Below are 9,938 nucleotides of genomic sequence, written 5' to 3' on the forward strand. Positions count from 1 at the left end.
AAAAAAAAGAAAAGAATAAAGACATTCTCAGATTTAAAAAAAAATGAGATGATTTGTTACTTGTAGACCTTCCCTACAAGAAATACTAAAGGGAATCTTTCAGACTTAAGTAAAAGGACACCAGACAGTAACTCGAATCCATGTGAAAAAATAAAGAGCACTAGGAAAGGTGCCTACATAGGTAAATATAAAAGACAGTATATACGCATATTTATGTTTGTTTGTAATTCTTTTCTCCTCCTATTTGATTTACAAGACAAATGTATAAAGCAATGATTATAAAACTGTGTTGAGGCTATAATGTATAAAGAGGCAATTTATATGGCAATAATAGCACAAAGGAGGGGGAAGGAATGAAGCTATACTGGAGCAAAATTTTAATACATTTTTAAACTAAATTGCTATTAATCCAAAATAGATTATTTTAAGTTAAGATGCTAAATTGCAATTCCCAGGGTAACCACTAAGAAAATAACTTAAAAGCATGCTAAAATAAACAATGAGGGAATTAAAATGGCACACTAAAAACATTTAACATAAAAAAGCAACAATGGAAGAACAGAGAAACAAAGAAGACATAATACATATATAAAACAAATAGAAAATGGCAAATGTAAATCCTAACTTATTGGTAGTTACAATAAATGTAAATGAATTAAACATTCCAATCAAAAGGCAGAATGAAAAAATAATAAGCACAATCCAATTATATGTTGTCTACAAGATATATACTTGAGGTTCAAAGACACAAAGATATTGAAAATAAAAGGAGAGAAAAATACATACAATGAAAATAGAACTCAAAAGAGAATTGGCATGGCTATGTTAACATCTAACAATACAGACTTTAACAAAAATTATTAGAGACAAAGAAGAACATTTTATAATGATAAAAGGGCCAATATATCTGGAAGAAATCATTATAAAGATATATGCATTTAAAGCAGAGCTTCAAAACACATGAAACAAAACTCAACACAATTGAAAGAAAAAATAGACTATCCAACAGTGATAGTTGGAGACTTGACTATACCACTTTTAACAATGGATAGGACAACTAAATAGAAGGATCAGAGAAGAAAACGAAATCTTGAACAATACTAGAAACTAACTATACCTAACAGGAATCTATAGTACACTCTATCCAATAGCAGCAGAATACACACATTCTTCTCAAGCACTCACAGAAGGATATATGTATTCTCTTCTCTAGGACTAGACCATATACTAGGCCACAAAGAAAGCTTCAGTAAATTTAAAATTGAAATCATATAAAGCATGTCCTCCAACCACTGTGGAAAAGAGTTAGAACTCAGTAACAAAAGGAAATTTGGGAAAATAAAAAACATGTGGAATTAAACAGTACACTCCCAAATAACCAATAAGTCAAAGAAGAAAGCACAAAGGAAATTAGAAAACATTTTGAGATGAATAAAAATGAAAATGAAAACACATCAAATCAAAACTCATGGGATGAATCTAAAGCTTATAGTTGTAATGCCTCTATTGAAAGGAAGAAAGATCTCAAATCAATAGCCTACCTTAGACCTTAAGAAACTAGAAAAAGAAGGGCAAATTAAGCTTAAAAAGCAAACTAAGCAGAAGGAAGAGAATAAAAATTATAGCATAAATAAATTAGAGAATAAATAAAAACAGGGCAAGTCTCCAGGGGAAAAAAAAATGACCTGACAGTATCTGACAGATACCATGAGGAAAGTTGGAAGAAGAGGTCTATTACAGAGATGATAGAGAAAGTAGGAAATCCTAGTGAGATCTGAAAACCAAAAAAATAACAAACGCAGCAAGTTATACCAGGAAAAACAAAAAGTTTTACAAGAAAGGAAGTGTGATAGTACAGCTCTTGGCTCACCACGGTACTTACCTAACTGTAATGAAGGACAGAGATTACCAAATTAAACAAAAACGTATGTGAATTACACGGGAAGAATGACAGGGAAGACGTGTATGTGCGAAAGGAATCATTCAGGAGAGTCATCCTCATCTTCCATGGGAAGAAAATAGATAATAACAATCACAAATTTAAAAATGGCAGCAGAAGCTACTTACTTAAAAACAAGCGAGTTCAAAGTGGCTGCCTTTGGGGAGTAGTAACTGGACACTGGACATGTGTCAGGTTGAGCAAAGGGAACCACTGTTCTATGTTGTGAGCTTTGTCATATGCTTTGGCTTTTAAAATTATGCATATGTATTGCTATGACAAAACTAACCATTTAATTAAAAAGCAAGAGAACAATGCTAGCCTGAGCTTCTGACTAAGAATCCGTTAGTGTAACCCCCTCTCCCTCCCTCTCTTTTTCTCCCTCTCCCTCTCTTTTTCTCCTTCTCCCTCTCCCCCTCCTTCTCTCTCTTTCTCTCTGAAAATGGTCTAGAACAGCCAGGACTGGATTTTCAGGCTCCACACCCTAGCTCAAGTGCTGCACACCCTAGCTCAAGTGCTGCTTGACTTGGGTGTGAGCTCTGGGCTCTGGCTAACTTTTGGTTTGCTTCAAGGATTGTCAAGTTCATCTCTCAGAGAAGACAGGCTGGCCTCACTACACTGAGTTAATGATAACAGTTTGCAAAGGCCCACGTCTATGGAAAGGCAGGCAGGATCAGACACCAGAAAGTGACAACTGGTACTTATTAACTGATAAAGTATGATTAATAAAGATCACACAAATAGAAAGCAGGGTGATGCATTACTATGGAATCCAAGTGATGGCTCAGAATGGAGGCAGAGCACAGCGCTAAGTCTGCAACAGCTCCTTCATCCAGGGATGAACTGGTCAGTACATTTGAATGCAAACACACAGCCCCAGGAGTCTGTCAGCAGCTGACACCTTGTGGAGCATGGGAATGTTCTCCTGCCATCTGCATCATAGGCCCACTTCTCTAACTATCTGCCCCTCAGTGCTCCAGATCCAGAGTCTGGCAGCCAATGGGCAGTACTCACTTTTGCTCTCCACAGGTATCGTCCAGAAAAACATTATAATGAAGAAAAGTTGCCACCATTATTATAGCTATTAAACAGTGAAGCCTGGTTTCCAAGGGCAAAATCTGAGGCGACTATTGAGTTCATAAGGAAGGGAGGAGTCCTGGTTTGCTGACGACCAGTGTGGCCCAGAGCAGCTTCTCATAGAGGAACATGGTCACAGGCTGGCTCTGAACCAGGGGAAACCTGCTAGTGTAACTGGGGTCTGGCTGTATGCAAACATTGCTGGCTGTCAGCTTCTGGATGCCATCAGCTGTAAAGCAGGGCTGATGAATCCTACACCCTTGGCATCTTTGGTCACTTGCACTCGCCCCCTGGCCGGGGGAAAGCCCCTGAGTGGTCTTAGCCACATGCTTCATTTCCTGGGTGAAAGGTCAGTACTTTGCTGCCTACCTTAAGTTCATCTTTGCTCTGGAAGTTGTCCAGGAGGTGCTGGTAATGGGTGTCACACATCTGGCGGAGCAGCGAGAGAAGGCAGGACACATACTCACCCTGGGGACCAACCCAAAAAACATTTAGCACAGACAATCACAAGGGCTGTGTTCCCCCAATCCACAGAGGGCAAGGACAGAAGGAAGGGTCTGAGATGGCCCCAATGATCATGAAAGGGAAGGTGACAACTCTGCCCTGAAAATGATTTCTCTTTTCCTCTGAGAGAAGCCTGGAGGGCTTGGGAGTTTTAGTAAGGATTTCTGCAGCATGGGGCTAATTGAAAAACCTTAACTTATAACAAAGAAGTACTGCAAAGTGAGACAGATATTCGTTCTTTTCCTAGGAAAGTTTTGGCTGCATAGTCCTTTGTCACTACATGTTGCCAGGGTGCTGTACTAAAGTCTGGCGGGGCTAGTTGGGTCAGGGTGCTCGGCCTTCTCTGGACAGAATTTGGACTCTGCCCATCCTGCTAGGTCCTTCTACAAGGATGTCCATGGACTCCAAAGACTGCCACCAACTCACAGCAATTTTTGGCATAGCCTTCTCTTAGAAGACTGTCTCCTCAAAAGGAATGGAGGAAAATTGCTTCAGTTGGACAATTTTCAAATATATTTAAACTCATGGGAATTTAACAAGTTTTTCAGTCTCTCAAATCCTTTCTGACCCATGAAATTATTATACATACATGTATCTAAAATACAGACATGTGTATGAACCTCAGTTTTATCTGAAAAATGGGAATGCCATAATTCATAGATTTGTTATGAGGATCAGATGAATTAATGTACACAAAGCATTTAAGAAAAAAATTCAGTTCACAAAGAAGTGCTTAATAAGCTGTAGTTATCATCTTCATTAAATCTATATAAGACGAATCACTTTGTTAGTACTGCTAAATGAGTTAAAATTTGTAAAGGGCATGGCACAGGGTCTGGCCCACGGCACGCGCTGTGTTGTGGTTGGTTAGAAGGACGGTTTGCCAGGACATGCCAGGGTGCTTATGTTTTTACCTGCAGTGAGAGTGCCCTCACAGGAGCCCTAAGACAGCCGACCTCTCTAAGCCCAGTGCTCCAGCACATAGGCCTGCTCTCTATCTGTGCTCCCTGCTTGCCCTGACATGCTGGATGGAGCTGGGCTTGCTCCCACAGAGGGTTTTCTTCAAAGAGATCATTGTCATCTCCTACCTGCCAACTGGAAGATTCCATGCAATCTATTTACCATGTTCCAACATCAGGGCCAAGAAGCCCACTCTGGGTATAGGAGAGGGGATGCTGGGGGCTGCCTCTCTGCCTCTCGGGAGAGGCTGTCCCAGTCGGTTTCTCTTCTCATTAGATCACGTGAGATCAGTGTCCCACAATGCCAGTGCAATTCTACCTCATTACATTTTTCTAGACATAGAGAAACAAACATTATGGATGAAAGCAGCTAATCTGTAGATTCAAGTAAATTCTGAGAAAATTATTCTGCCGTGTACATCATTTTGGAGCCTTTCCTAGAAGGACCAGTCTGCTTTTCACCTTCGACCTCTTCCTACTTCTTATTACATCTCTATTTCATTCCACATCACAGAGAATGACTTGGCTGAGAGGCGAAGGTAGGCGAAGGCGGGCAAAGACAGTGGGAGGAAAACAAAACAAGACGCTTTCCTGAATCTGCCCTGCAGTAGACTCCTGGGAGCATGACTTCTATGCTTCTGGAGCTTTCAGAGGGGAGATGGGAATTAGGCTGGAGAAGGGAAGGGTTCAGCACGCTGACAACCATGCAGGAAAGGGGGCTGAGATGAAGGTGGTGCAATGGTGACGTGGGGTTGGTGTGGAGGAGCCCCAGGTTAGAAAAGAAAGCAAGAAAACCTGAATGTTAGTTACTAACAGTGATCTCGGCTGTGCACTGCGGGCACCGCTGCCCTCTTACCGCCTCCTGAGCGTGCGATTTGCTCATGATGGTGAGAAGAGTCTGCAAGAGCACATCCAGGAGGCTCTCCACCATCATTTCTACCTCCTCCATGACATCTGCCTCCTGGAGCAAGCAGCGAGAGAACACACCATTAGCACCAGGCCAACCTGATGTGCAGTGGGCAGTACTTACTAAGTCAGCCACGTCACCAGTGGTCTTCTGTCAGGTTTCTCAGCATCGCTCTCAGCCTCACTAGCGTGCAGTATTAAGGAACCCGGGGCAACAGCTCTGAGAGGAGGTGAGGAACACCTGCCGCTGACGCCCCATTATGGTGGCTGAGGCCTCCCCTACCCTAGCACCACCCTGACACCCACAATTCTAACTGCAGGCAGACACATTAATTTCAATATACAGGACAAAAGCGAAGGTCCCGAGTTAAAGGCTTTCTTCAACTTCCCTAGAAATGTCAGGAGAGAGCACAACACTGCTGACTAACACTTTGAGAAAATGCTAAAGTGTTCACACCACAGGGTGTGGGGCAGTGCCTTCACCACTGCTAATGCACACACAAGTTTCTTAGTCTTTCTGAGGACTGTTTTCTCTTGGGGGATCGCAATCTTTGCCAGCCCTGACTACAGCCCATTATACCTGCGTCCCACTTCCAGCTCCTCAGCATTCTTGCTGTGTTCACTGGTCCACCTGAAGGACTCTGAGCTCAGTGAGTCTTGCCGAGCAGCCTCCCAGATACAACAGAGCACACCTCCTCACTTAGGGCTGCTTCCCAGCCACCAGGCTCTGAGTTTAGGAAGAGTCTGTGCCACCCTTTCACAGACTCTCATATTTAGTCTCCAATCCTGTAGCTTAATTTTAATTATCTCACAAAGAGATGCCCAGTGCCCCTTCTCCAGGCAAATGTCCCTCTGGCCATCCATCCATCAGTCCATCATTCATTAAGCATTTATCAAGCATTTATCATGTGTCAATCACTGTTTGACAACCTGAGTATACAGAGGTGAACGGGGAAGACAATACTTCTGCTCTCCTGGATCTTAAATTTCATCCATCCCTTACCCACCCATTCAGTACAATTCCACTGTGCCCCGTTCCACATGAGCAATGTGTGCAGCTCTGGAGGCCAAAGCCGTCTGTCTCGTCTGTTAAACTGACTATAACCCCTTACCTGTGATGTCTCTCTGAGGAGTAGCTGTAAGCAACTAACTGCACCAGACTCTAGCACACAAATACAACCAGACCGCCTCCTTCAGGTTTTTACCAGTTCCCATCCCCCCTTTCCCTTTCTTTCACCCTTAAATTTTTCTTTCTTTCAGCAATAAGCCACCCATTCCCTCAAGTCTGACCTTGGGTTACTGGGAGACCTTATGCACCTCGTGTTGCTGCTCTGAGGCCTGGTGGGACAGAGAGCTGCCAAGCCTTGCCTGGAGCCAAAACACAAACAAAAGGGCCACTAGAGCCATCACGGTCACTCTGCCAGGCTGGGCCCCATCCCCAGATGGTACTTTAAGTCTGGACACCAGAGCCCCCTATTGGGTCCCTGCATCCTGCACAAACCGAGCATACTCTACTCTTTCTGGCACCTCTCCTGCTCTGCATGGACAGCCTAACCTTGGATGTTCTTATCACCTGGCTACCGACCTTCATTTTAAATGCACTTGAAATTTTATTCTCTAAAAACCTTATCTCAACTTAATAGGATGGTGTAATAAAAAACTCATTCTTGTTTTTAATTTATTTCTTTATACTTTCCTGTAGTTTCCAAATTTTCTAGAATATGCCTTTTTTCTATTGTTATAAATATGTATATAAAATAAATACCATTAAAATAAATTCCTACCCTTATCCATGCCCGATACATGTCTTTCCTGCCTTCCCTCCCCTCCCACCACAGATCTCTTTTTAAAAGAAAACATTAAGAAGAAAGAAAATAGGCACAAGCATTACGGGCTGAAACCTCACCCCTAAAGTACAATTCTAGCATCCCAGGAGGCTCAGAGCACCTGTGGGCAGCAGCTCTCTCTCATACATCCTGACCTCATCTGGCATGGTATAGGAATGCCATATGGGTGGAATCAAGCTGCCAGGGAACTGACAGAAAAGTCTGAATGAGCAAGCTGCCTCTCAGTCTGCCTGCCTTTCTGTACTCGTGCCCAAGCAGCCTCAGAACACTCCCAGAAACGCACAAGTAACACCTTTTGATAGAAACAGGGCACAGCACAGGGTTGGGCTTTCTGGTACTACAGATAGCTGCATTTCTGGGTGGATTTATGGTAGCGAAACTTTTAAAAATAGCAAGACCGTGTTGTGTGGAGAAGACTGCTGGGCACACACAGGCCTCCGTTCATTTGGGCACCTTCCTGTCACTGATGAAAGCGTCTCTGACTGAGAAGTGTACAAAGAGGTCTTTGTCGCTCTGCCTCTGGCTCAAGTAACACAAGACTGGGGCAGAGCGGAGGGGGTGGAGTGGGTGTGGGGCCACTACCAGAGAGCTGGTCTTGACGATGGAGAAGATGCTGCCGAGAATCCCTGAGCAGATCAGCAGCTCTTTCTGCTGCCGCAGGTGAAGGTGGATGTGATGGAGAACCACAGGAAGCAGGATGCGGCGGGACTCTGGGGGAGAAAACAGGTGGAGAAGCCCTTCAGAGAACTTGCTACCTCTGGAAGCCAGGGGCACTGTGGGACTTGGCTGGTCGGAAGCAGGCGAGGCTGGGACTGAAGCCAATGTGGAGGTCACCCCTTCCCTTTTGCGGGCCTAGAGGCCCACTTCCTGGGCATTCTAAGACATTCCACGGTATCATCCTTCCATCTCTCTTTCTCATGTCAAGCCTTAGTATCTATGGTATTTTGTGGGGGATGAATGTTAGGATACTGCCTCCAAACAAAATCTCTTTAAGACTAGGCTCCAAATGAAAAGCTTAGCTTACAGTGAAAACTCCATTTAAGTGACATAGTTCTATGTGCTGCACACTTGAAATGGATTATAAATGGTCCCTCTTCAAGACGCCCTGGCTAGGTGGCCTGACCCTATAAGCCCCCCACCCCCCAGCATTGACTTTGTGCCAGGCATTAGGCCTGCCTCATTTTCCCTGCAGGCTTGTGAGATGCTAGCTGTGTTAGGTGTGTCCGCAGCGATGATTATAACGGAAGCAGGACTTTTGTCTTGCCATAAGCCTCTCATAATTAGCTACCCATGTTGCCAGTCCTCCTTTGCTTTTCTCTTCAATGTTACCCAAATAGCACTGTCATCAGGAGATGACTCTATTTAGAACCCTGAATTTAGGAAGGCTGAATCTGAGTTCAAGCTATTTTATGAACTCTAAGACGTTAGGCAGGTTGATTCTTCTTATGGACTTGATTTTCCACAACTGCAGAATGAGGTGCTAATGGCCTCAATCTGTGTTTACTCATATGTGTGGTGAGAAGACAAAGTGAATACAAGTGTGAGCATGTGGCTAGTGTGCTACAGGCACCATCAGACCTGGCCAGCACGCTTCAGTCAGATTACCGTTAACACAAACAAGCCACAGCATTTGGACTTATTGTTCACATTTGACCATAGCTAAGTGTGCCAGATGACATTCAGAAAAGAAAATCTTTTTCAGCTGAAGTCAAATTACATGACACACGAGAGATTTTGGGACTGTCTTGTCAAATACTTAGACTATGTTCCAATAAAATAGATTGACAGCTATTCTATGTTGAAAAAGATGCTGGGCTAAAACAGAAGTTCACAATATATTCTGCAGACCAAAATACCAACATAGCAGGATTTGTAACAACCAACTGCTGCCTGCAGACAAAATAGTAGTTTGTGCTACAGAAGAGATCAAACCAATGTGCTCTGAGCATGTAAGTGCTGGTTAAATGACAACACTGGTAAAAATCTTTCCGCTTCAGGGAAGATGCAGCAATTCAGGCAGTCAGTGAAAGTGAGATGCAAATGGAAGTTTTCTGGTGGCTTGTCATCTCAAAATCTAATTACATGGTTCCACTGCCACATAAAGTTTAAGAACAATTTTTCTTACATGATTATGGGAAGCAGCTCGTACATGCAAAAATATTAAAAATAAAGTATGTCAGGGAGAACAGTCTGTTTTCCCCCTTCCCATAGATTCAGAAAACATCTTTTTAAAGCAGTGCACAAAACTTGAGTGGGGGCAATGGCCTCAGTGCCAGTGCAGCCAAATTCTGATAAAACCTTTAATTCAGGAACTGGTGAAGAGAGAAGGATTTACCATAAATAGTTACTGGTAGAGAAAAGCTGATTTACTATCAACAATACCTTACACTAGCAGAATTAAAGAGAATATCCATTTAGCATTGCAAATGTGTGTAGCTCTGGGCTGGGAAATTATTTTATTTTATTTTATTTTTTTAAAGATTTTTATTGGGGAATTGGGGGGATGGGAACAGTGCTGGGGAATTGGGGGAACTGGAACAGACAAGTTGTTGTCGTTTTGTTCTTCAGTCTAGTTGTGGAGGACCTTGCTTCACTGGCCCAAGTTGGCACCATCATTGCGCTCTTCCCAGGAGAGGCAGATCAGTCGCCGGCTTCTGGATGGCCATTCATGCTGGCTGCTGGCCGCTCATGCTGGCTGCTGGCTAC

At 43.3% G+C, this 9,938-nt stretch overlaps 1 protein-coding gene across 7 annotated transcripts in view; it reads right to left on the reverse strand.

The window, feature by feature from the left end:
• Positions 1 to 9,938, reverse strand: part of DOCK3 (dedicator of cytokinesis 3) — a 313,071-nt gene that overhangs the window by 59,217 nt on the left and 243,916 nt on the right. For 6 of the 7 annotated variants that reach the window (XM_019631254.1, XM_019631269.1, XM_019631249.1 and 3 more), the window contains 3 exons: positions 7,815 to 7,942; positions 5,294 to 5,440; positions 3,386 to 3,484 (listed from right to left, as the gene is read on the reverse strand). In XM_019631254.1, the coding sequence (XP_019486799.1) occupies positions 3,386 to 3,484; positions 5,294 to 5,440; positions 7,815 to 7,942 (374 nt within the window). The remainder of the gene's footprint in view (positions 1 to 3,385; positions 3,485 to 5,293; positions 5,441 to 7,814; positions 7,943 to 9,938) is intronic. The other variant, XM_019631262.1, reaches the window with a different exon arrangement.

The sequence above is a fragment of the Hipposideros armiger genome, unplaced genomic scaffold, assembly GCF_001890085.2.
Source record: "Hipposideros armiger isolate ML-2016 unplaced genomic scaffold, ASM189008v1 scaffold_18, whole genome shotgun sequence".
Lineage (NCBI taxonomy): Eukaryota > Metazoa > Chordata > Mammalia > Chiroptera > Hipposideridae > Hipposideros > Hipposideros armiger.